This window comes from Physcomitrium patens, chromosome 3, assembly GCF_059467195.1.
Source record: "Physcomitrium patens ecotype Gransden chromosome 3, ASM5946719v1, whole genome shotgun sequence".
Taxonomy (NCBI): Eukaryota; Viridiplantae; Streptophyta; class Bryopsida; order Funariales; family Funariaceae; genus Physcomitrium; species Physcomitrium patens.
Window position 1 is genome coordinate 24,436,561 of NC_143412.1, and position 26,675 is coordinate 24,463,235.

General features: G+C 37.4%; 1 protein-coding gene and 2 long non-coding RNA genes across 12 annotated transcripts; 2 read left to right on the forward strand and 1 right to left on the reverse strand.

Moving 5' to 3' along the window:
• Positions 1 to 11,106: 11,106 nt before the first annotated feature.
• Positions 11,107 to 13,867, reverse strand: LOC141045233 (uncharacterized). Its single transcript, XR_016502351.1, has 2 exons — positions 11,913 to 13,867; positions 11,107 to 11,487 (listed from the first exon to the last, which is right to left on the reverse strand). It is a non-coding gene; the product is annotated as an uncharacterized LOC141045233 (long non-coding RNA).
• Positions 13,868 to 13,925: 58 nt separating this feature from the next.
• LOC149989609 (uncharacterized) lies at positions 13,926 to 16,993 on the forward strand. 8 transcript variants are annotated; one of them, XR_016502346.1, is made up of 5 exons: positions 13,927 to 14,258; positions 14,390 to 14,524; positions 15,257 to 15,555; positions 15,778 to 15,812; positions 15,956 to 16,434. It is a non-coding gene; the product is annotated as an uncharacterized LOC149989609 (long non-coding RNA). The 8 variants fall into 8 exon arrangements; XR_016502349.1 differs by having other exon boundaries at positions 16,026 to 16,434; XR_016502345.1 differs by having other exon boundaries at positions 15,778 to 16,434.
• Positions 16,994 to 22,344: 5,351 nt separating this feature from the next.
• On the forward strand, positions 22,345 to 26,052 carry LOC112280323 (ACT domain-containing protein ACR3). 3 transcript variants are annotated; one of them, XM_024515691.3, is made up of 5 exons: positions 22,345 to 22,484; positions 23,801 to 23,983; positions 24,115 to 24,275; positions 24,390 to 25,162; positions 25,336 to 26,052. In XM_024515691.3, exons 2-5 carry the CDS (start codon positions 23,913 to 23,915, stop codon positions 25,669 to 25,671), a joined length of 1,341 nt encoding a protein of 446 aa, XP_024371459.1. In that variant the 5' UTR covers positions 22,345 to 22,484; positions 23,801 to 23,912; the 3' UTR covers positions 25,672 to 26,052. The 3 variants fall into 3 exon arrangements, with proteins under 3 accessions (XP_024371459.1, XP_024371458.1, XP_024371457.1); XM_024515690.2 differs by lacking the exon at positions 22,345 to 22,484 and adding an exon at positions 22,834 to 22,973; XM_024515689.2 differs by lacking the exon at positions 22,345 to 22,484 and adding an exon at positions 23,441 to 23,581.
• The last annotated feature ends 623 nt before the right edge of the window (positions 26,053 to 26,675 follow it).

Sequence of the window (26,675 nt, forward strand, 5' to 3'; positions counted from 1 at the left end):
ATAATGTGTATCGTTATCATGGACTACCAGATAATATCATATCAGATCGAGGAACCCAGTTCGTATCAAAGTTTTGGAGATCTCTCTTTGAGATACTGAAGGTGGATATCAAGCTTTCTTCGGCTTTTCATCCTCAAACTAACAGCCAAACGGAATGGGTGAACCAAGTCTTGGAACAATACTTACGGTACAGCATCAACTATCAGCAAGACGATTGGACCACATATCTGCCGCTAGCTGATTTTACATATAACAACACGCTCCGTGCATCGACTCAATACACACCATTCTTTTCCAACTATGGGTATCATCCGAAGCTTGATTTATTGAGTCCATCAACAAATAATAATCCAGCAGCTGAACGATTTGCGAAACAACTATCAGAGCTTCAAAATACGTTGAAGTTTCAATTTCAATCCGCTCAAGAATCCTACAAGGCATCTGCAGATAGATTTCGGAATCAAGCACCTACTTTCAAAATTGGAAATTAAGCATGGCTTCTTCGACGGAATATCAAGACCAAGCGACCATATGATAAGTTGGACTATCGAAGATTGGGACCATTTATCATCCAAAAGCAAATCAATCCAGTGGCGTACCGTCTGGAATTACCGGCTTCTATGAAGGTACATCCAGTCTTTCATGTTTCTCTGTTGGAGCCTTATCGAGAGTTGTCTTTTCCTGAAAGAGTGCAATGTCTGCCACCTAGTATTGAGATCGAGAACCACGAGGAGTACGAGGTTGAAAAGGTACTGGATTCATGGCGAAGGTGGGACAAGTTGGAGTATCTTATTCATTGGTGCGGCTATGACATTAATGAGCGAACGTGGGAGCCAGTTGAAAATCTCGCCAATGCGCCGCAAAAGGTACAGGAGTTTCATCAACAACATCCTCATAAACCTAAGCCGATTCGACGATAGCTTCCTTCTGAAGCTTGCTCATCCAAGAATATAAGAAAGGGGGAGTGCACCACCAAAATTCGTAGTCGATGTAGTTATTTTTTCCAAGATAAAATAGAATTTTTTCAGTAGCCATAGTTTGGTCTTCTGATATGGATAGCCAAGAGATAGATACTATGCCAGTCAGATTATCTCAACCAACTAACTCACGAAGGCGACCTCGAGATGAAGAACCACCTACACCACGACAACGACAGAGGATACCAAGTAATCGATCACTGGTGATTGTATTTGAGTCCGAGCCTGCTTACGATGGTTAGCCAGAAGGCATATTTGTAGGACAATTTCACAATGAAGACACGGAAGTTCATGCTTGGTCAGAAGTTGAAGGAGTGGGCCACTACTGTTGACTTCAAGGATCAATGAACCACTTACCTCGTGAACAACAGTTGGAGTTCATAGCAGACGTTATGCGACAGATCTTCATTTTTTTGCGTTGGTACTGATTGATAACAACATTGCTTCTTAGAGACCTCGAAGCTAAAGGAGGGGGTGATGTTAGGGACATAGTCCTTAGAACCTTCTAGAGACAAGTTTCTAGAACCTTCTAGAGACAAGCTTCTAGAACCTTCTAGAAGCAAGTCTCTGGAATCTTCTAGAAGCTTCTTAGTTGATAGAAGATGTTAGGGACATAGTCCTTAGAACCTTCTAAAGATAAGTTTCTAGAACCTTCTAGAAGCAAGTCTCTGGAATCTTCTAAAAGCTTCTTAGTTGATAGAAGTTGCTTGAGAAGCTTCCTAAATAGGAGTATATATTGGAATCGAGGCTGAAGAGTTCTTCAGTCTCGACAACAAATTTCTTGGAGCTCTAGCTCACCTCTCTGGTGTTGTTCTTGTATTCATCTGATTAATCTAGTTCTTGTCAGTTCTTCTTGAATTTCTTGTTAGATCTCAAGTCTGTATTTCTGTGTCCGTGACAATTATAAGGCAATTTGATTCTAAGTAGTGATTTAGAGATTTTTAACTTCTATACTTCTAATTTTTTAAGCATAGAAGTTTTTTGTGGCAAAAAATAGTCATGGAGTTATTAATATATTATTCTTAGCAAATAGATAGTGACTTTATCATAGTTGAGTAAACTTAAGGCAAATCCATCTATTATAGGTGCTTTCTATTTAGAATAGAGAATATCAATTTAAAGCAACTTACATGACATTTCTAGGTAATGAATCCATTCAATTTCAATAACAAATTTAAATATTCATATGACAATAATAATAAAATAAAAAATAGCTACCAAGTTATGAAAAGATTAGATTGTAATTATTTTTTAATTATCCAAAATTCCTATCTTAGTGACTTGATCCAAAATTATGTTATGAGAGGTAATTATTTTATTTTTAACTACCTCCTTATGCAAGTGAAATTGGTACTAAAGGATAAAAGAAGGAGAATTAGGTATTATAAGATGAATATAAGTCACTTAATTAAACTGGCAATCAAGAAGGTGGTCACCAAAATGTAAACAATAATAAGAAAGTTATCTTTTACTTTTTTTACTTAGCTTTGTAAGTTCAATTGAAAATACAAAGGCTTGTAGAAAGCGAGAGCTAAGGTTGACTATCATCAAGAGCAATAATATTGGGCAGCACTAAGCAACACACATGAAACCTTGTAAATAGACCATAATAACTTGCATATACAAATTTAGATGGAAAATTGTCAAGACAAACTCACATACATTAAAAATTATCAATTCAAAGATTTTTGTATGAAGGTTGGACTTACTAAAAGTCAAAAGATAATTCTTTACCTAAGGAGTTTTTTAACAATGTCTATAAGAGACCAATCAAGTCAATTATCACCAAACTCAAAAGACTCCATAGAAAATCCATTGTCAAAAATAAAACCATAATTACCAAATATGAGGACTATTATTTGGCCTCATATATAGCCAAAAATAGATATTTAATTATATTAGTTGTCAAAGTTGACATCTTGATAGCACAACTTTCTATTGTCACACCACTTATAGTGAAAGTACTATGATGGCTGATATCCAATGTGAAACTATATGAGCAAGTATATTCTATGGCTAAAAAGTAAGCTCCAAGTTCAAATGGAGTAGCACTCAACTTCTTCTTAGAATTCTAGAATGAAGTAAAAGAGAACCATTTATATATGATTACAAAGGTGATTTAATAAAGAACCTTCTTTACTAGTATTATGAAAGATCTAATAACATTGATTCACAAAAGTGGAGATAAGAAGTTATTTAGGAATAGGTGTTCCATCATGTTCTTTAATGTAGTTTACAAGATTTATTCCAAAGTACTACAAAAGCTTCTTTAAGAATTCTTAAGATGCATCATTAGACTCAATCAATGTACCTTCTTTGTAAATATATATTTTTTGTACAACATCTAATTTAATTGCAAGATCTTAGCATAGATCAAAAAAACTAAGCAAAACTCTATTTTTTAAAACTTTACTTTTTCAAAGCCTACAATCAGATGAATTGGTAGTTTTCAATTCATTCTATGGCTAGAATGAATTTTTTACAAGAATTCTTAGACATAATTATAATCATACTTCATAAAGCAAAAATAATAGTTAATGTCAATGGATAAGTCATCTTCCTCTTTTCAATTAAGATTTGAATACATGAAGGTTGTTTAATAGTTTTTTACTTCTTTCTAATTGTAAGAAAGGCTTTCAATACACAAATGCAACAAATTTTAATACAAAGAGTCAAGTTACAAAGTTTGATGGTCCAACAACTTATCTTATAATATATTGATAATACTTCTTTTATAGCTAATGCTCAAAAGAATTCAATTATATGATTGATTGAGATCTTTAACACATTGAGCAAAGCCTTTAAATTAATCATCAATTGATCTAAATTGGATGCTTATTAGATTGGCCAAAGATTTTTTTTTCTTTTTTTAATAAAGATAAATAAGTATGATTAAAAATGGATAGAAGAAAGTAATATTATTAAGCTTCTTTGTACTCTATTTAGTACTGTTCTTTCTATATATAATATAGATAAATTTTCTTTTAACCATGTAAAGCAAAAACTTACATATTAAAATATAACTAAATTTTTTCTAATTGGAAGGTGCTTTATTATTAATTAAGTCCTTATTTCAATGTTATGGTATTTTTATTTGAGTTTGGATTAGATCTAAGCAGATTATCAACCAAGTTAAGAGCATGTTGTAAAAATATTTATAGATTGATTAAGAATATAAGACTTGCACAGGAATAGTTTGGCATCTCTCCACTTGTAAAAAATAATTTCGATGCTTAAGCCTCATGAATCTAAATGATATCATGTTAGCACAATTCAATGAATAGATCTTTCAAGTATTAAGGCTTGGATAATCAAACCTCCAAATCTTTCTCAAATACTGGCTATTATGTTTTTAACTTAAGATAGGCAATCATTAGGTGCAAGATTCAAACTGGAATATGATTAACTATTATAAGAGCATCTAAGATCCAAATTTTGAAACCAAATGAATAAAGCTTGTAAATCAATGGTCAGCCACCTCTTTTGAGATAACTCTAAATATTAAAATATTTCATAATTTAGAATTTGAATTCAAAATTTTATCCATCATTTTTGAATTGGGTACTTTGATTCTTTGTAAAGTTGGTCTAAAGCCAATCCACAATTATTAGTTATATTTTAGCCACAACTTATTATCATGGCATGTCATACAATATGTATTATATTTTTTACTTAAGTAGGTATAATAATAGACCTATATATATAACGTAATTATGATTTCCTATAAAAATATTCTCTTTATTAGGGCTAAATCTCCTATTCAAGATAAGTGGATTGATCTTTTCAATCTTAAAAATATGACTACATAAGTTCTAATCTATACACAATCTTATGACTTTTAGTTGCCATGCAATAAAAAACTCTTGTTATAATTATAGATCTTTATAAAGACATATCTTTAGTTAAAAGATCCACTTAGATCTTATCATTCATTCTTGATATCTAACGATGACTTACAATAGGTGAAGATGTTAGAAAAATAGAAGACTATGATATTATAGAGGTAATCAATCCACAATGTATCCTCCAAAATGGCCTCTAATTTGATCCCAAGAGATTCATCTAACAAGATAACATTCTAATCTTAGAAGTTACTACCATCAATATTAAGATACAACTCAATAACTTAAAAGAATCCATGGATTTTCACAACGCTAAATAAAAAAGGCATATTCTATCCAAAGTACCCTTCAATTAAAAAAATATAGAATATAAAAAAATGTGTCCAAAAGAAAACAATGTTTATTTGGAGTTTATTCTATAAAGCAATCATAGTTAATGAATGGTGTAGAAAAATCAATCCTATCATTGACACTCTTTGTCAATTTTTACATTATAAATCAGAAACAATTTTGTACAAGTTTTGGCACTATTACAAAGCCAAATGTATCTAAAAGTGGTGCTCTACAATTATACATAAATTGTAGAGACAACACCCTCCCCCCTCTCTCCTCTAAAACTTAGTTTATATTGAATTAGTTCTATTATCTATTCTCAAAAAACTTTCTAAGAAGGTTTGGCAAGGTTAAGTTAATATGGACTCTTTTCTAAGAGATAATTTTGTGGAAATTGTGATTAAAGCACAATGCTATGATTTTCAATAAAGAAAATTGGTCTGTAGAATGCATCATTATGCAAATTTGACAAAGTTTGCAAGATTACAGCTGCATTGAATGGAATAAATTAATCCAAACACTGCCAAATAATAGGCTTATAAATGATAATTGGTTCAAAAGTTTTGACACCTTAGGAGCCAGAACAACATCCTTTATACCAAATGCAGGAATAAAGTCCAATAGCAAAGTAATATGAATAGTTTTTTATTTTATTAATTCTATCTAATTGAATTTTAATTTGATTAATTTCTAATAATTAGTCCAATTGCAAGCTGAGCAGGGATTTTTCAACTCTATCTTAGCTGAGCCTTATGTTGATTACTCCCTACAATGGAGTAATTCATTTGTATCTATAATAATAATAATAATAATAATATAAGAATAGAAATCAAGTAATAATAGAAAATAGTATAAAATTTATGTACTTTAATAAAAAGAATCTTAATTACAAAAATTGATAAATTTAAATAATGAATTCTTTTATGTAAGAAGATTATTTATCACAATTCAAAGAAAGAAGGAAAAAAAAAAAAAAAAAAAAAAAAAAAAACTCTAATTTTAGCTACTTTTTGTTCTAAATTTTATTTTATATAATCTAACCATTAATTTTTATATACATTAATTTCTTTAGAAAAAGTTAAATTTTAATTAGAAATTAGTAAAATTAAATGAATCCAATAAATTTTCTATAAGATAATAAATATAAATATAACTATTTTTCAATAGATAGATAGAGAGATTTTTTGATACAAATCATTATGGATTTAAAATTATTAATCAACTATAAAAATTTCAAGATATTCTTTGAATAATGCTAACAATACATTCACATGATTAGTTACAACTTGTATAAGTTTTTATATTAATTGAACCAAACTATTGTCAACCAGTTAAAAATTAAGCAATATTTCAAAGAAATAATATCAAACAGAAATGAACATAGTTTAAAATTAAATTCGTGTTTATTTATTTATAAAATTAAATTTAGTATAAAAAAATTACCAAAAAAATGGGATCATTGTTGACGTTTGCAACTTAACAGTGTCAAAACTGGATATCTCATGTATGCATCAAATGTAAACAACCATAAATCTCTCAAAATCAATGAAAATTTATTTAAAATGATGCAATACTTGGTCAAAGCTGACCCTAAACTACTAAAAGATGGCAAGTGTCACAATAATTTCTAAATAAACAATAATAAGAATAAGAATAACTAACACACACAAATTTGCACTAAAGGTATCTCCAATTTAAGTCTCAGTTACAAAACCTTGACTTTTCCTCATGCCAAAAAGCAGATGAGCAATATCATCTCTTTGATAATTTAGTCAAGAAAATATCAAGTATCTTGTGTAAGAGAGAATATAGTAATAATAATAATAATAAGATTTGAAAGGGTTCACATTGAATAGCATGACCCACCCTGTCTCCTCTCTTGAAACAATTCCAACAAATTCAGACCTACTTCATATTCTCAGTCCCACAACATATTCCAACTTTTTCCAAACATCCTACACTTTTGGGATCATTATTGTTTCTTACATAAACTTACTTCTTCTTTTTTGAATGGAATGTAAAATTATTATTTTTCTTGAATTTTTTACTTGTGGTGATTCTTAATCACATCATGGTTTATGCAAGCTTGACACCAGCACATGAGTTTTATAAGCTGTCAGATGACAGGACTGTTTTTTCCTCCTCCTTTTTTTTTCCCTGATCTTTTCTCTTGCTGTGTAGCAGAAGCCATGGCCCATATAGGTTCCCATCAGGTGACTTGTACCCATAATTCTTACAGAAAAACCAATACAATCTAAGCAAAAAAAAACTGGGGAAAAGGAAAAGAATATGCCACAATGGGGCTGGTTGATTCATGAAAGTGGATTAAAGGGAAGGTGAAATTCATTCCAAGCTTCCTCCCTTCCTCATTCAAAACATATATTTTAGAAGAGTGATGAATACATATATATATATATATATATATATATGTGTGTGTGTGTGTGTATATATTCATCATTTTGGTAAAGATGTGTGATATTCCCTTGAAAAAACCCAACCCTCAAATTTTCTTTTTCTTCCTTGCTGTATAATAGTAGAGATTTGGTTGACTAGTAATTATTAAAGGAAATGAATTGGGTGGGCAGACAAAGACAATGATCTCTTTGAACTCTCCATAAAGCCCACAAACAAAAATGTTCTCACAGATACTAGGGCATAAAGGAGGCTCTAGCACACACTGTGGGAGGCTAACCTAAATCCTTACAATACCCATAAAAGAGGGTTTAGGGTTTGTAAGATTTTCCAGGATGAGCAAAAGCAATAACCTCTTTGCACAAGAAAGTTGATAGGTCTAAGTTAAATGACCTGAAGGCTTTTTGCAGGCTACAGCAGCTTTGAAGATGGCACCCCCAAACAGTGTGAACAGAGGTTGGTATTATTGAGATCCCTTTGCCTGTTGTAGGAGGCTGTGGAAGTTACTTTTTTGTTGACATAGCCCAGAGCATGTGATGAGTAATGACTCTTTGTAGAGCTCATAATGCACCTCAATTGCAGTTGTGTTTTAAAAGAGGTCCGACATTCATTTCAAATGGACATTGCTATTGCCCTTTAAAAGATCCACCTCATTGTGAAACTTTAGTATTGTTATAATTATCTTTTGAAGTTTCAAGAAATATCTTTCTAAGAAAAGAAGAAAAAAATCAAATCAAATCAAACACACATGCACAAAACTTTTGACTTAAAAATATAGAGGATGAAACATGGGTAGAAACTTGTTTTTACTATGGGTACTTTCTACATGTCAGGTGTGGAAAATGTGTGAAAAGGGTAGAAAAAACATTAATAATCTAAATATAATAATAATAATAATAATAAAGTCTAAAGGTAGTGGTAAAATGCTTACAGATGTAAGATTTATGTGCAAATGTTCAACATTGAAAAGAAACTTCTCACCCACACTGGTGCATGTGGAATTTAATGGAAAAATCATACAATTCACATGCAAACTTAAAATATCTGCTGGATCCATGTGAAATTGCTCCACAATTATAACAGCATATAAACTTCTTGTCAAAGACATGCACAAACACACAAACACACAGTTATTCAAAGGAAAACAATTTGGAAAGTGGAACTTTGACCACAAATTTTGACAATGAAGGAGGCATGTATTTGGGATACATACACACATCATTTTGGGCTTGCTCTCACCAAACAAAAACAGAAACAAAAAATAAACAAGCCCATCATTCTGCTTGGAAAGCGTCTCTATCAAAAGCTGGGCTGGGTCAGGTGTCAGTAAACCTGGCCCATGCCCACTTCTGTTGGATAAGGGCACCTATCATTCCCCACAAGTCAAGTGTTCAACTTTTGGGCTCTGTGTTCCCAAATGTGCTCAGGCCTGTTAGGCTTGTTCCAACAACAGCACACCCAGTGGTGACACCCATGACTGCTGTCTTTACATGTGGTGCACTCTGTTTTTTTTTATAGCTTTGGTGGATCCCAACAGAGGGTTTACCAATTGCATTAGCTGATATGGAGACCTGAAGAGGAGCACTATCCTTGGCTCTACTTTTGTTTTTTTTGTTTTTTTTTCCTATATCTCTTTGAAGGGAGGAGACATGAACAAGTCCACTTGCCAATTCATTGAACTGCTTTAGTGACTCATATGAATACAGACCCATTATTCTCTGGGTTGCAAAGAAGTATTGTTATTTCAAATCTTTGCATAACAGGAATGCACAAAAACCTAGATAAGACCAAAGAGGTTCTCTCAATTTTTGCTTCGACTGTGGGTGCTGAGATTAATTGGACTAAATCCCATGCCATATGGGACTCAAAAACGCCCCAATCTTTTACTTGGGGGGGGGGGGGATTGTACAATTGTGTTGGCTAGCCCCAGGTGAGATGACAAGATACTTAGGTTTTTCTTTGGGCTTCAAAGACATCTCCAGAAGCTTGCTTTGAAGCCACTTTGAAAAATCTGAAAAAGAAGCTAGCTTACTGGGCCGCAACCAAACTTTCTTTAGCCAGTCAAATACTGATCGCCAATCAAGTATTGTTGGCTTCGATGTGGTGCATCGCATCATGTTGGAGTCCCTCCCATCCCACAGTCAACAAGGTCCATTCCCTCGTCCGCAATTACATATGGAGTGGCGACGAAGGGGAGCGGAAGTGTAGAGCCAAGGTTGCCTGGGACTCATTGATTCTCCCCCACAAGCTCGGCGGGATAAAACTACTCGACCCAGAAACCCAGATCCACGCATTAATGGCTAAGCTTCTGGTCAGGAGCCTACTTCCAGGATTCGTCCCTTGGAAAACCCTCATGCAGCACAGGTTACACTCGGAAAGAGGGGAGAACGTTGGCCTTCTCATATACAATTCATGCTCTTTGCCGATCAGGTGCATGGAACAGGCTCAGAGGTTTGGTGGGCGACCTGGGCGGCGTGGGAAAAAGTTCGAACAAGACTCATCTTCCAGCAACCTACAACCGCAGAGGCAACTGCCAGACAATGCCTCTTCTGGAATGGCGAATTACTCACACCCCAAGGCAACATGCTCGGAGACTCTCTCTACTCCTTCTTAGCACGTGGATGCGTAACAAAATCATTTACTTGAATGACCTTTGGAACGCCAAAAACCGACATTGGAAATCCAACGAGGACCTCCACGGCAACCTTGGTAGACGCCCCACAGATCAGCAGCGTACAGAGGTTATTTCTGCTATTCCAAGCTCTTGGAGCTTTCTCCAAGCGCCAGCCTTCCGAAAATTCGACTGAGTCACCGACTATGAGGACACCCCTGAATCCATCATACAACTTCGCGGCCCACACGAAGGTGTTCTTTTCAACCATCTTTCCGAGGACACCTTCATCTCGACCACTGGGGACATGGTCGATACAACTGGCATGACCCTTCATCGGGTCAGAGTAGTTACGACCGGCGGGGACCTCCAGCCAACAATAAAAAAAAATCCGGACACGGCATTCACAGGATCCGTCCTTCACATGGGACTAGTGCATAATCTTCCCTTCTACCCCGCGGAATGAAAATGGAGGGAGATTTAAAATTTTAAGGAAACAGACTTTTTTTTAATTATGTCACGAAGCGAGGATATTATGTGGTCTCTTTCGATAAACCCCAACAAGCTCGCCCCTTAACTGCCACGGAGTCCAAAGAAGCCTTGAAGATTATCTGAGACCCCAACAAGACCGCAAAATTACAAACGTTCCTTTGGCTCATCAACTCGGGGGGACTCCGCACAGGCAGTTGGAATTCCACCCTTGGACTACCCGGTGAGTGCGAAGGCTGCAACAGGGATGTCTCCGGAACCCCGCAACACTGCCCATGGTCATGTTATTCACCGAGCCGGCAGGAACACCGTCTATGCGGGCATGGCGAGACGTGCACACCTACTTAGTATACACAGTATATACACTCTCTGTAACTCAGAAAAGAAAGCTGATATGTTGCTTCAGATTAATAATAATGTAGGAACATGGGTTTCCCGTACCCTTGGTTTAAGGCATACAAAGGTTAATTACCTTGTCTGAAGACAATTACTTTATTTGTCACCCATGTTCTATGGAAGAAATTGCACAAGAAATTGCACAAGAAATTGTCCTTTAAATTTGGTTTCTTTTTTCACCTTAACTTTAGTTGCATTGTAAGATGTTTTACCATATTTTATAAATCTTGTTTCAAATTAATTTCCACACCTTTGTGTCATTCCACTATTCATCTTCAAAGAGTTTTATATTACATTGGATTTAAGTATTCAACATGCATAGGCTTTGAAGAAGTGACCATATGACATTAAAATGTTGAAACTTGAGGGGAGAGGTGTTGCAAAGGTTGGTTGGTCTTCAATTGTTGCTCTCCATGTGCCCCAACTTCTACATCCCAATATCAATTTGAGAATAAGCAAAGTTTTCCCAACATTGTAATTTTCTCTATTTATTTTTCACTTCCAAAATATATGCAAATTTACTTGAGTGATTTGTGGGGTGCAAAGATGGCAACTAGCATATTGCAGTGTGGGATTATGGTTGGATAACAAATAATAGGCAATGTGGTAAATAGTCTGTAGAATTCATCAGCTTCAAGATTTCAGCATACTTCAATACAACCCAAAGACACTTTTATGTGCTAGTAACAACAGTGTTCATTTAAAAAAGTATACAAAATATAATAAATATGTTACCACTTACAACAATATTTGTTGAGAAGCATAAAACTGTTCCTTTCACACAATGTACGGATTATATATATATATATATATAATTGTAAAAAATATCATTTTACTTTGTTTGTAACAAACCTGCAAAAAGGTCTTCACACAATTTGATAATCAACCAAGTTGATTTTGATTTTTCTTGATATTTTCTTCTTTCCAATAACCACAAAAACAGTTGATGATATCTGCTTATATAAATTTAATCTTTAATTACCACCTTTTCATGCTTTTTCATACAAATGTGGTCATATATTAGACACCCACATTTTATTCTAATAATATATGTGTAAAGTTAATACTTTACATTGAACCAATAGTGAACATCATATGCAAATGGGTCTTAAACCTAGATAAGTTTGACTTGAAGTGTAATAATTTCAAAGAAAAAAAATTAAAAGATTCAATCTTATTTGGTCCCTTTTGTGAAACTCGTGTAAAGTGAACAATGTAGACACAACGAAATTCCAAGGATTTTGATGGTGGGATTTAGAGTGATGACAACATTAAAAAAATGGGTTTGGGTTGGTCTTATCAAATATGGAACAACTGCATTGAAGTATACAGCTAATTTTTTTAACAACAATTGCATCCTTGCTCAATCTTTCTAGAATGATGGGACATGAAATAAATGGCCAACAATATTAATGACTATAGAAAGGGTAATAAAGGGAGGATGAAAGAATAACATACAGCTGGGTTGCAGTGCATGACCAATCCAAACTATGATACTCCAAGCAAGTTGGTATGTATATATTATAACTAGTCTGCCCGTCCAACAATGTATTAAGATGTGGCATGATTTTGCACATTAAATTTATTATGCTAAGCAACAGATCCTCCGAAATTGTGTCAAAGAAATAGAAAATACTAGATGGAAAAATAAAATTTAATATAACAACATAAAATATCATAATTAATGTAACGAGTCCACTGCAATCAAAAGCTCTATACTTCTTTAGATCAAACCACAAACTTCATAACAACCATGTAAACAACTGTTTGACATTTATCAACCACATTACAAAAACAACACTTCTTTCATTTCTTTCTACTTTCATTTTGTCTCAAAAAAAAAAAAAATCATTTATTTATTTTTACCAATGAGTTCGAAGGAGTTTTTAACTTTTGCCAATTTACACTTTGTGACAAGTAAGCAAAAGGGACTCTTTACTCACACCAACTCCTAGCAAAGCTGCACTCATTCTTCCTTTCTATAACCATCAAAAAAGCCACCCATTATCACCATCCTAAAGCCAACAAAAAAAGCTGCCTCAAATTTTAGGGCTCAGGTTTTAACAGAACCATTCAATCTGCCTGAAGCCCAACGAATGGAAGCATTGCTATCTGTTGTAAATACTTTTGTGGGCTGCCCAAAAAATCTATCCTACCAAAATGTTGCAAAGTTGGTTGACTCTAAGTTAACAACTATAATCACCTCATAGCAATTAATTATTTGATTTTACAAAATTTCTGAATCAAACTTAGATCGTCTGTGAATACTGTTAGATGATCATTATTAGAAGATTCAATCCATTCTGTAACTCCCACCTAATATTTGATTGGATTTCATAGATGTAAAATTAAATGCGGTCTTAGAATTTAAAAACTAGATGCAACACTAAAATAATCCATTCATGATAGGAGATTTAAAGTAGTGGAATACCCTAGTTATTGAAAAAACCATAACACTTTTTTCCAACAAAATTTTTAATTAGAAGATAACTCTGCAATTCACATCACTATTATTTTTACCATACCTTGTCAAATAAATAAATAAATAAAACTGTAATATTTGGTATACAAAAGCAACATGCTTGACTTAAAACATTGCATTCTTTATTCCAGATTGAACTTTCCCAATTTTGCATGTGTTGTAAAAGTCAGTTGTTGCATATATGTATGTATGTATGTACACACATACACACACATACAAACAACAAGTGTGAAATTATGCAATTGTGCAAATCACAACAAAAAAACAAAAAATTTAAAAAATTAAGCATCAATATAGTCAAAGAGTGTAGACAACAGATTTATTGCACGTGTTAATGGAGTAATGTGGGAAGACCATTGATCCACTTGGTTTGATGTGGTTAAAGAGCCATGGCTTTCCCCCATTGTTGGCCCAAAACTCACCCCCAAACCTCCTCGTCCAGGAGCTGTCAAAGTTGAGTTTGCACCAACAAAACTGAGGCTGGAGAATGGCAATCACTGCCATGTAATCAATGGTCACAGTCCACCAAGCCAAAAGGGTTTGGTACCAAAGGGAAGATGAAGGTTAGGTGTGGTCACACAATGTGGGTGCTCAAGGGGGAGGTGAGGCATGTGTTTCCGAGGCCATGGGGAAAGTTGCAGCAGCCCCCCCACCCTTTGGTGCAACATTGGGTGTCATTCCCAGTGACCTAAATCTTCTGGGTTAAGGCATTTCAGGTCCGTGCAAAGGCTTTTTGGTGATAAATCTGCAGAGGTTGTGGGAAGTGGCCAAACCCTGTTGTCACATTACCATTTTTTTGCATCCTCTGTCCCCATTCCATGTCATGCTCATGGGGCTTTGCTTGCAGTAATTTCATGGTGTGAATGCTCAAGAAAATAAAGCGGCGCCATGAGGGATCTGTTTCTCAGTGGCAAGCTGTGGGTGGCAATGGACGATACCCACTTACAAGCAATATTTCTGCTTGGCAAACAAATGTTCATACGTGAGACGTTCACCCCACATTGAAAACTCTGTACTGGTATCAGTTGGTCACTGTAAAGATTGTCATGAAATGCAACTAGTGTTCTCAAGAGCATGCAATAGTCAAAATGCTTTGGACTTAGATGTCTTTACAATGTCGTGGGCATTGAGAAGTAGTAGTGGTGTTTGTTCTTGTGGAGATGCTTCACAACCTCACTCAATCCCATTAAAGTTCTCACTTTCAAACCTTTGAGGTTCTAAATGTTTTTTAAACCTAACAATTTTGCAACACACATAAATAGTTTGTTATGCTGAAATAAAGTGAAATGTGCTTCATCAGATTTTTTTTTTTTTTTTTTTTTTTGTAATATAAATATATGAGAATGTATAAGTTTTCCTGGTCTTGGCACATAGCTACTCAATTCTTGCATGAATTATATTTCTTTTTTCTCCCTTTACAATGAAAATGAAAACTTTATTGTGATCATGTATCACATATTTAGAGGTTGCAACAAGCATGGTCTCATTTTAAACTTAACTTATTTCTTCCCCATTCAAATCATGGAAATGTAAAGTGTTAAACTTATGAAATTTTAAAGACAAAGAAAAAATGTTTCAAATAAAACCAACAAACCAAATAATAAATTGCCTTCTCTCCTTCTACACACACACACACACACACATATATATATATATATATATATATGCATACTTTTAATTGAGGCATGGACATTGAAGACTTGAGATATTGAAGTCTCTAGAAACACCAATTCCTTTGCCTTGGGAAAAGCTCCAAACTTGAATGGCAAGGAAGGTCAACGAAATGGGCAGTGGAACCCGTTTCATACCACAACCAAGGCAAAGGAAGAAGAAGGGGATGCAGGAGGGGTGGTCACCAAAGACAACGCTGATACTGTAGCAGCGTGCCAACATGGCCACAGCCATTAGGTCTGAGAAAAACTGGACCTGGGAACCTGGCATGATCTGGTGTGCTTTGAAAGGGTCTTGGGGCGGTGCAACTGAACTTCAATGCATGGCAGCAGCAACTCATGGGTGGGTCTCCTTGTCCCCCTCCCTCTGCATTTGTCAGTCACACCTCATCTCCCCCACACCTTTCAATTTTCTAACAAACCCTAAGAATGAGTAACACCACACTTGATCAACTGCTTAAATTGAAACATTCATACCTTTTTGAAACCCCCCCACACCCCACTTTTTAATATTAAAGTTATGTTTACTAATCATTTCATGCTATGATGTGTTGTGCTGTTTAAGATAAGGAAGAAAGCTCTTTTTGCAACATGCATCAGGTGATTCCTGTAAAACCCTAAACCTGTTTCTCAAAACTGTGTTTTCATATTCTAATGAACAAACATCAAAAAAAATTGTAGAAAGAATCTACAGATGAATCAATCAAGGGTGCACTGACACAATCTTTTTGAATGGCCTATAGATATTACGTTTTGGAATCTCATGTAGGTGTACAGTTGTTGATTTGAAATGGGTTGGATGATCATTTGAAGGGTATACCATTCCAAGAGGAGAAGAATTTAATCAAACTACACTGTGAGAATTCACACACAGCCTTTTCTTAATTTAAATGGGGGGGGGTATCATATGCGGATTGTGCTATGGAAAGTGCCAGAAGCCATATCCTTCTAAAAGCCTTTTACTTTCCTTCTCTCTACTTGTGAATGATGTTGACATGATTAAAGTGATGGGACCCTTTTCCTTTGTCAAGGATATGCTGTTGTAGGACCTGTGCCAGCTGGTGCAGTCCATAGTCAAAAATAAAATAAACCTGCAACTATTGGTAGTTGAATTATTTGACAATGTTCCTTTCTACTCTGGATATTGCTTGGATAATAATAATAAAAAAGTAAAGTAAAAAAGTGGAAATAAACACAATTTTTTCCAACATTTATTCACCAATGCATGTATGCAAAAAAAACCAACAGGATTTATCATTGAATGAATGGTTGTACGGATAAAAGCATAAGGGGACAAGAATTTTCCACTCATTTCTGTGAAAACCATCTTTCTAAGGAAATATTATGTTGTCATTCAGTTTGAGATAGAATGAATGTGAGATAACAGTAAGCTTCAGGGTTTATTGAAGTTTACTTTCATAAGGTACAAGTCAAAAAGCACAGTCATGGGAAAATTGGAAAAAACTATAATTACTCATGATTTATTTATATACTTGTGGATGATCTATTTATATAATAGCTCCAGGGCTTTATATCAATAAAAGTAATACTTTGCTCTTTTTAATTGCAATACCTAAATTGTCTATCATATGCAGGAAAGATAAACAATACTGTTTGCAGTAAGATTAGGATTTTTGGGAGTTGCAATTTTTTTATTTTATTTTTATAACTTCAACAATTTAAGACCTGAGACCAATCTTTTAAAAAATACACATTCAAATTACACTGTGTGTGTGTGTGTGTGTGTATATATATATATATATGTTTGATGCTCAATAGTGTATATCAAAGAAATTTAGTGTGTGTGTGTGTGTATATATATATATATATATATATATGTTTGATGCTCAATAGTGTATATCAAAGAAATTTAGTGTGTGTGTGTGTATATATATATATATATATATATATGTTTGATGCTCAATAGTGTATATCAAAGAAATTTAGCTCAATCATGTATTGAATCATACATATTTTACCTATTCTGATCATAAATGAGTTTCAGCCACCATCTTACACTTTTTAAACATGGTCCATATTCATGTCACTGTTCAAAAATTGAAGAAAACAAAATTAAGAAAATATTTGCAACTTATATATATATATATATATATATATATATAGGGGGAATTGTTAATTTGACCCAAGTATTTACTTAAATTGACCCACCCATCTTAGCCATCATCAAAAAAATTCTTCACTGTCATATCCAAATTGGTCAAAAATCAATGATGATAAGTGGGTCAATTTAATAAATGTTTGGACAAATTTAACAATTCCCCTATATATATATACACATATATATTAAAAAGAAATAAGTTCGAATATCCTCAATAATACTTACTGGTTTGAAGGGCTCTCAATACTCATGACCCATTAATATTATGAAGGTTACTCAATGAGACATTACAATACACTTCAAGTGCCAAAAAAGTTGGTTTTACACAATATGAGCTTGGTGAGCAAGCAAAGTAAGGCAATCAAAATTAGGTTGAGTGTTTAGACCCAGTGTGAACGCATGTGGGTCCTTTTTCAACTTTTACTCATTCCTCACCACCCACAGCCAACCTCTTGCCCTAATTTACTCTCCCACAGACACGTCCACTCCAGCTCAGCACTGAAACCCTGCCAGCCTGGAGCTGACTTGGAAACCAATTAAGTAAAAAGGAGACAGGGAAGGGGTCCTAATCATGCCATCTGGCAGTGGAAAAGGTTTTTATTATTATTTATTTATGTATTCTGCATCAGAATGTTCTTATCTCACTTGTGGTGGACTCGATTGTCCCCTGCCAGCTGTACCAATTTCTTTTTCCCAGCTGACACAATAATGTACACCTGGTGCAGGATCCTGTCTTGCACCCCACTCTTCCTGGCTTTGAGCAAGTCATATACCTTCTCCTTTTTTCTTTTATTTGTTTATTTTTTTTTTCAAATAGTCTTTGCCCTTCCAACTTGGCAGCCACCAAAGCTCCCAACAACTTTCAAGCCCAGCTGGCCCACCTTCCATTCCAGTACTCCACACATGCACAGAATCATGATAGATACACCATGTGAATCTTGGGTTGTGATCACTATTTTCTAAACATAACAAAAAATAAAATGTTGGCAGTTTGCCATGTGGACAAAGGCAGTTTCATGGGGCATCATGAGTCTTTTTAATTATCTAATTTGTTTTGCCAAAGCCCCCCCAGTGTTCCTAATGCCATCACCTCACTCCACTCCACTCCACTCTCCTGTTTCTAAACGTAACCCTGATTAGTTATGTCTGGTACTCATTTCCCCATGCACAAAATCACACCTCTTTGAATTACTCCAGGTGTCAAAAGAAGTGGAGTGTGTGCTGTTTTGATGGTGATGATGATGATGCTGTTGTCAAATAGTTCACATCCAATGACCTTTTGAATGTTTGGGCATGGTGGAAAGTTACTTATCTCCTCATATGTTATTTTTTTTGATAATATTGTTATTATGCTTGTCCACAACAGAAGTTGTTTCCCAATACATGAAAATGCAGAGAATAGTTGGTTTGTTGGATGGTGTTACTATGCCTTGCCTTACAATTTGCCACTAGTTAGGATGGATTATTTACTTATCTTTGCTTGCAAAATGTCAAACCTTGAATTCAAAGCTTGCAACCCCATGCATTCAAAAGTCCAACATTTGGATTGAGATCTTGAGGGAGGTGAATATTAGGAGAAAACTAGTTGTTATTTATTTATTTATTTACTTTTGTTGAGAATCAATATTTTGTGGAGTTTTGAAGTTGTTGTATATGTTCTGAATAAGTGCACATGTTATGGAAGACAAAGTGTTTCCATCAAATGTTAGAAAAAAAACTCTTTTGTTTTGGTAGAACAAAATTTTTGTTTTTTTGGTTTTGTTTTGTTTTGTTTTGTTTTTTTTTTTTTTCATTTACATCCAAATCTATTGTGTTGAATGTATGAAACAAATTTCTATAATTATTGTCCATGCTTTTTTATTTACTTTATTTTATCATTAAAACATGGTTTCTTCTTTTAATAAAATAATAATCACAATAATGATAATCAGAGAACTAATACACAAACATTACATTGAAAGAAGAACAAGCTCACACACATGATTAGCATCAATCAAACTTAAGCCATCACTTCGAGCTGGGTGATAATTCTACGTAAGAAGTTCAGCACAAGACCAACAAGATGATTCACAACTGCGAAGTCACTAATCTCTTCCCGAAGAGGACAAAACAACAGTGGGAGTTAAGGGCCTGACTCTAATAGCCACCCACGACCACAGCCAATTAAAAATACTGGTTTTACTGAACAAAAGAGGCCAAAGAAAAACCCAGAGCAACGGTACTGTCTACAATAAACCAGGACCAAAACAGCGATGTTGTGCTGGCTCGCATTATTCAGTCAGGAGGGGAAACCACTCCAGAATGTGGGCAATTCATGCAACTTTAGCCATCTCCTGGGCTCGAACGCTGAATTTACGACGTCCTCACCGTCTAGATTCAATCTGTAGAGCGCACGGTGGCACACGATCACAGGTTTGTGGTGTCATGGCTTCACTCTCCACCACCGAGTGATGAGGATCTGCAGCCGCCGAGCCTCCAAAAACCATGCCTTGTGGGGCACTTGGACAGGGCGGCGTGTTCCAGCTCCGGCCCGAAGTGGGAGAAGGGATTCGATTGATGAAGTGAAGTATGCTCGTGCGTACTGTTCCAACACGCAGACACAACAGCGCATTCCGTTACAGTGCTCACCCGTTTCCAAAAATAGGTTAAGGACAACTAAAATCCAATGATATTCAACAGAATCCGAGTCTGATTCCGGCTGTTGTTGGCGAATGAAATTGTTACTTATTCATCCGTCGCAGAGTACACCCCGATTCGTGTGTAGCCGATGCGCAAATTTAGAATGCCGGCGTTTAGAAAGGGGATTGCTTTTGTGAATAGTTTAGGGGTGTATCGGTCGGGCGGAGGGATGATTGCGACTGGATGAATCTGGGAAGATCAGTGTATCCATGAGAGCTGGACAACTGGGGGTGGCGATTGCCATCAATGCATCTAGAATCTGGTTTTTGGTGGAAAAAACACCGCTCATGTCGACGGATAGAAATATGAACATGGATTTGCTGGACAGGCTGAACAAATGTGGCTTTGTGGCAGCAGAGTGAAAGGTCTACCTCTTCAGAGATCGATGGGTTACAACCCCGTGGCGACAACGAGTCTTCACCTTCAAATTTCTTGTTAATCGAAGAGCACACGGCTGGTTTACCTTTCAATAGCCACTACAGAACTTGTGGTCATCCTATCTTCATCCCCTCCGATCCATACAAATCACATGAATTCCAACAAAATGTACAATTACTGCCTTATCTTCACACATACGCGTGCACGTAATCCTTAGTAAAATGTATGTATTACGAACTATGTCAACTTGTTATTTAGTACTTTTTTACATCAACCACGCTCAAATATTGATCTGATGTTCAATTTCCAAGTTGTCGAATAAAATCAACCCACGAGGAATCATGAATTGCAATGCCTGTTGGATGCTAAACCTTTCTAGCCGGGAACATTGGTGCGGTCATACTGGAGAAGAGCTATTTTACTTTACGTGACTTGTAGCCCGCAATGCTTATTCAAACAGTCCAGGTTCCCACCCGATGCCGGATCATCGGAGAATCCAGAAATCCTTGAATTTATTACCATTCCTAGGGGATCGAATTCGATTTTGCGGGTATAACGACTGGCGCCCGCAAAACAAGCTCTGTCCACCCTGCTCACCTCGTGCCCTGGAGATATGTGGTGAATTGCAGCACAGTGAGCGAGGAGAAAAGTACATTATGACGGTGGCAGGTGTATTAAAGACCAACATCGCTCGGCTGCCCGCGCAATTGTCTTCTCGGAGAAGGAAAATCCACTTGGAATCCCCGGTTTGCAGGATCGCGGCTTCGTGTCCTCACTTGGGAAGGATGGATCGCTCGCTCGCATTCCCTCTCTGCCACGTCCCATCACCCTGCGATTCGGCAGGACACCTTGATTTGACCCTAAACCCACTGAGCTCGTGCCAGACGAAGCAGTGAAGAATCGCTCTCGTGTTTCAAGCATGCGTGCGTATTTGTAGACATTCCTCAGACAAAATTGTAGGGGTCTGGAAAGAAAAATGAGATATTTTGATACAGTTTTTTTCTTATTTCTATCTACATAAAATTGAAGTGACAATGCCTTCATTAAGTAAAAGTTCAGCAAATACTTGCTCTCTGGTGAAGGTAGTTTGGTGGCATCACATAACACCTGTGATGCCATTTTTCTATACTGTGGAATGGGCCTCACTTAAGCTGTTAAAAAGGCAAAGCACAAAAAGTGAAAAAGAGACTCTGGAATCCTATTAAAACCCAAAGTAGGGGGAAAAGAAGGAGGGAAAAAAAAGGGATTGATGGGATTGGTGCAGTGGCCTCAACTCTGGGCCAGGCTTTGTCGAAATCTAGTATTATAAATGTTTATGGTTTTCTCCCAGTTAAACTTTTTGAAAACCTTCTCCAACGTGTGTGGACTCCTGGCTATTCCTCGTCTCACACAAAGATATATTAGCTTACTGAAGATGGATTTTGGATTCTAGGAACCAAATCATGATTGTTCCTAGGACCTGCAGGAAAGTAATAATGAAATATGTGCTAGGACTGAGGTGGAGACTATCCCTAAAACTTCAAGGAGGAGCTGGAGAGGGTGCCACTATTGCCGAGCCAGCTCATGACTGCAGCAAAATTCCGGCTCATCTCTAGGGATCACCAACATGATTGAAAACCTGCTGCTGCCCATTAGCCCTCAATTAACTGAGACGGATATGATCTTTACCCTGTTGCTATTTGGGTATGGATACTTCCAACTATGTGCCCATACACACACTTGTGCTAAAAAGAAGGAAAAAGCCAGTTTGTCTCAACAAATGTTCAACCAAATTAGACATGATTTGTGGGTATCAAACATCTGTTTTTGTTAGGTTGTTTTCACTTCATTGTCCCACATTTCATCCACTTGGGCATGAACCCTGAAAATATCAGACTCCTCCATGCGTTATTAAGTTGTCAGAATTGATTACAGGTCCTAAGGAGATGACACATAGGTGCAGCCCACAAGTTGAGCTCTACGTGGAATCCAGTTTACATAATAAACATGTGGGAGCAACAAACTATGACGGCGCAGGGAGTGAGTGAGCAGACAGATTTGAGGCAGCGTCGTCGCCAACGGTGAAAGGGGTTTCCCTAAGGCCATACTCATTCTAGGTAAAATTTCGTCGTGTGACCGTGCTTCGTCTTGTTCAAAAGTCGGCGAGTGTGACGGAACGTCTACAGCAGACGCAGTTGTGAGCTCCCTTGAATGTGCCTTGTGACTTTCTTTAGTGACGAGTAGGGTTTGCCCCTGCGGACCAGTCAAAGCAAACTCCCATAGGTGGAAAGCGCTTGCTATCTTGAACTTCGTGATACCTCGTTAGTCTCGGTGCTAAGCTACTGGGAGCGCGTTTTGTGGTGCACTGTTTCCGTGTGCCCGTTTTCAAAACTACATCTTCGGAGCTGTTGGGAGTGGTGACGACTGGTAGTTGATTACATTCTGTTGCTCGTGTGAGAGAGAGCTTTGATGTTGAGCTGAGCGGTAGCAGTGAGAGGATCTGGCTCCCTTTGAGAGAGGGAGAAAGGAGAAGTGTAGAGGAAGCGGGAGATGAGATTAGTAGAAGACTGAAGCAGAGTGAAGTGTGGCAAGTGGAGATCCAAGTGGTGAGTAAGCCTGAGTGATCCGTTTTGCGCTTGTTGGATGGTACATGGCAAATAACTGCAGCGTAAAACGTTAAACTGGCTTGTGATCGGTAGAATGGTTCCGGTGGATCAGGAGGGAGTATATGCATCAGCACAGTCGCGTTAGAAACACTGGACTTCTTGCTTTCTATGTAAGATCCTTTGGAGCGGAGATTGCAGCTTTCTTGCTCAGAAGCCGAAGTTGACCGTTGACTGGGTATTCTGAGTGTTAGTTTCACTTGTACTGGGTTTAGGAAGTACAGGCACATTGAGGTTTGGCATTTGCCTCGGTGGAGAAGCCAATCAAGCAGTGTTTTATTTGGAGTTTGAACGCCCGTACTGATTTTTGAAGACATAACGTTCTCGCATGCGGGGACATCTGTGTAGGCACTTCTGGATGGGGATTATGAGATTATCTCAGGGGGTGGTTCACTGTAATCCTTTCCGGAAGGACTTAGCATCCTCTAGAAATGTGAGGCGACTTGGTTTACCCTCTCTATGAACTGATCCCGTTGATTACTCATCAATAAAGTTTCCTCCGTTTCTCACCATCAGTGACAGAAGTAACTTCCACGAGTTGCACTCGCAAGGTGATTTCCGGAGGGCCTAAGTAGTTATCAAGTAGTGTTGATAACAGTATACTTCTTTAGTATCTGTTGTGTGGCCACGTTTGACAGCTCTGAGTCTAGTGTTACCGTGTTGTCTGGTCAAGTCTGTATGAGTGGTTGGCCATCTTCCTCCCACTCTTTTACATATAGTCTGTTTCCGGTTTACTTACCGTGAAGTTGTATTGGGGGTACTGTTGGCAGGATAGGACAAGTGAACAACACACCCACGGTTCTTCCAACGTAGTTGATTTTTACCTCAGAATACCCTGAAAGATTTGGTCTCCTGCCTCGTAGTACATTCTTCTTAGCGGACATGGACAATCCGAAGTGGCCTTACTTTGATCCTGATTACGAGACAACTTGTTCAAGCTTCAACTCTCCCAGGTCTGCCACATAGCTCTGGACTCATCCAGATGTAGAGAGCTTGTACACGCTTGCAACTTCGTTGTCTTGTATAAATTATCGGAGTTCACCTGGAAAACTGAGTTTAACAGTTGTTCATAATCAATGTGCAGGGTGACGGTTGAAACCGAGGCGAGTGAGAATGCCACTATCGTAAAAGTAAATAGTGCCAACAGGCATGGCATACTACTAAATGTTGTGCAAGTGCTTACAGACCTGGATTTGACAATAACTAAGTCTGACATCTTCCACGATCTCGGATGGTTTATGGATGGTGAGTGCCTGCAGCGTTGTGAGGAATGACATTGTTTAACAAATCTTTGAAGTTTTGGGTTGTTCTTGTGCTGCGTGGTCTTCACGGTGCTAATGGAGTAGTGTGCTATTGCAGTGTTCCACGTTGTTGATTCAAATGGAAACAAAGCCCTTGACAAACAGACATGTGATCACATCATGAATTCACTGGGGTACAGGACCAGAAGAGAGCAGTTTTCCGCAGATTCGCTGCGTCGCTCCACAGGGTTGACCGTCGCTGATCATACCGTAATTGAGCTAACTGGGCCTGATAGGCCGGGCCTTCTGTCTGAACTATCTGCAGTTCTGACTAGGTTGGAATGCAATGTGAATGCCGCGGAGGTTTGGACGCACAATCTACGAGCTGCGTCTATTGTATATTTTACCGACTCCAGCACCGGCCGCCCTATCACTAATCAGTCAAAGCTTGACTACATCAAAGAGCAGTTGTCGAGGGTCATGAAAGGTGATCACGATGAAGAAGTGGCAAGATGTAAGATAGAATATGCTACTGAGATTACCCATGTAGAGAGAAGGCTTCATCAGCTGATGTATGATGACAGGGCTAATGAAGTGCCAGATCGTTCTGGAAATATGCAAGGCAGGCCGGCGATTCATATAAAAAGAAACGAGCGTGGATATTCTGTAGTCAGTATTCACTGCAAGGACCGGCCGAAACTCCTATTCGACATTGTCTGCACGCTGACGGACATGCAGTATGTGATATACCATGCTTTGATAAACTTTCCTGGTTCCGAAACGTCTCAAGAGTTTTTCATTCGTCATGTTAATGGTTGTACTCTCGATACCGCTGCCGAGCAACACTTAAAAGCTTGTCTTGAAGCTGCTATCAGTCGAAGAACCAGCGAGGTATTGATTATTTCCTCTATTATGTGCGAAGTTCTTCTTTCCCCATTAATAAAGTTTGTTAATTGCGCCGATACATGTTGTAGAATCCATACTCTAGACCCACGAGGGAGTTTGCACTTCCTTAGTGCTTGGTGCGGCTCCATGCAGCGACTCATATTCGTTATCAATTGCAGGGTTTGAGATTAGAGCTCTGCATGAATGATCGAGTAGGACTACTATCGGATGTCACTAGAATATTTCGGGAGAATGGACTTTCAGTTGCCCGAGCAGACATCACCACCCGACACGACAAGGCTATAAACGTATTTTACGTTGTTGATGCATCTGGTCGCCCAGTGAACATGAAAGTAGTGGAAGCCATGCGCGAGACGATCGGCAGTTCATTGGAAGTGAAGGGACTCCCACGGTCGGAACCTGAGCTTCCAAGCACGAAGCTTTCCCTTGGTGGTCTTTTTCGGAACATCTATGGGCTCACAAACATAACCTGGCGGTCTACGGCAACTGCGTGAAGATAATGTTGACAACTGACGGCCTCAGTGATTGACTCTCGAATCATAACCTAACCGCTAACAAGGGAGCAAACGCAAAGTCTGAATATGATCATTTAGCTTTTGCAGGCTTGCGGCATCCAGCTGCTGAGCGTACAGGTAGTGTCTTATTCTCAGCTGATTGCTATCTTTAAAATTCTTACCGCTCAAGGAGCTTCTGTACATAAACACCAATGGTAGCAAGTTGGTGGGGGTGCTTGCAAAGGTAGAGCTGTACATAAATCCCATTTGAGGTGTCGTCCCTGGTGGGGGGCTGCGCAACATAGATTCTCCCCTTTGTACATAATCGGACTTCGGTCCTCACTTCATTATCTGAAACTAGCCCCGCCGTGGCTTGACTCACCACCTTGTTATGTCTCTAGCCTCTCTGGCATGTGACTGACTGATTTTGTTGTTAGATCTATTGCCGTCCTTCGGCTCTGTTCCTTGTATTTGAATAGAACACTGTCCCTGCTGGAATGAAGTCATCTCATCAGAGGAAATCATGAAATCCATCTTCGAACCATTGCCCAATATGAATTCCCACTTAGTCGAGTTATTTGTCCCATAGTTGTTCCCTTTCTCTGGGATGCTTGATACACTGCAACAATATAGATGGCTTCATCGGCATATCAGTAGAGTCTGCGAATATCTTCCACTTGTAAGAATAGGCTCTAACATCATACTTAAGATGTACAAATTCTGTTATTTGCTCCTATGTGTACAGAATGTTCCAAAAAAGCGTCTCTAATGTCCCGCTTCGATTCTTAGAGCCCGAATTTGTCTGTGTTCCGTTTTAAAAAAAGTCCCACGAGTATTTTAATCAGTATGATCCCCGAAATCAATGGAATCTGTGATACTTTCGATGTAGGATACTAAGCATAAGTGGAATCCTTGCCGCAGTGGACAAAGATATGACTCATGTGGACACTAGTGTCTAGCACACTGCCATGGAGGACCAATTATGACGAGGTACAAGAGCTAGT

Bases quoted from the DNA above. Each gene is read 5' to 3' on its own strand.
- LOC112280323 (XM_024515691.3), top strand. From the start codon at position 23,913: ATGGACAATCCGAAGTGGCCTTACTTTGATCCTGATTACGAGACAACT. The intron at 23,984-24,114 runs GTCTGCCACATA...ATCAATGTGCAG, and splicing joins TCAAGCTTCAACTCTCCCAG to GGTGACGGTTGAAACCGAGG. The intron at 25,163-25,335 runs GTATTGATTATT...TATCAATTGCAG, and splicing joins TCAGTCGAAGAACCAGCGAG to GGTTTGAGATTAGAGCTCTG.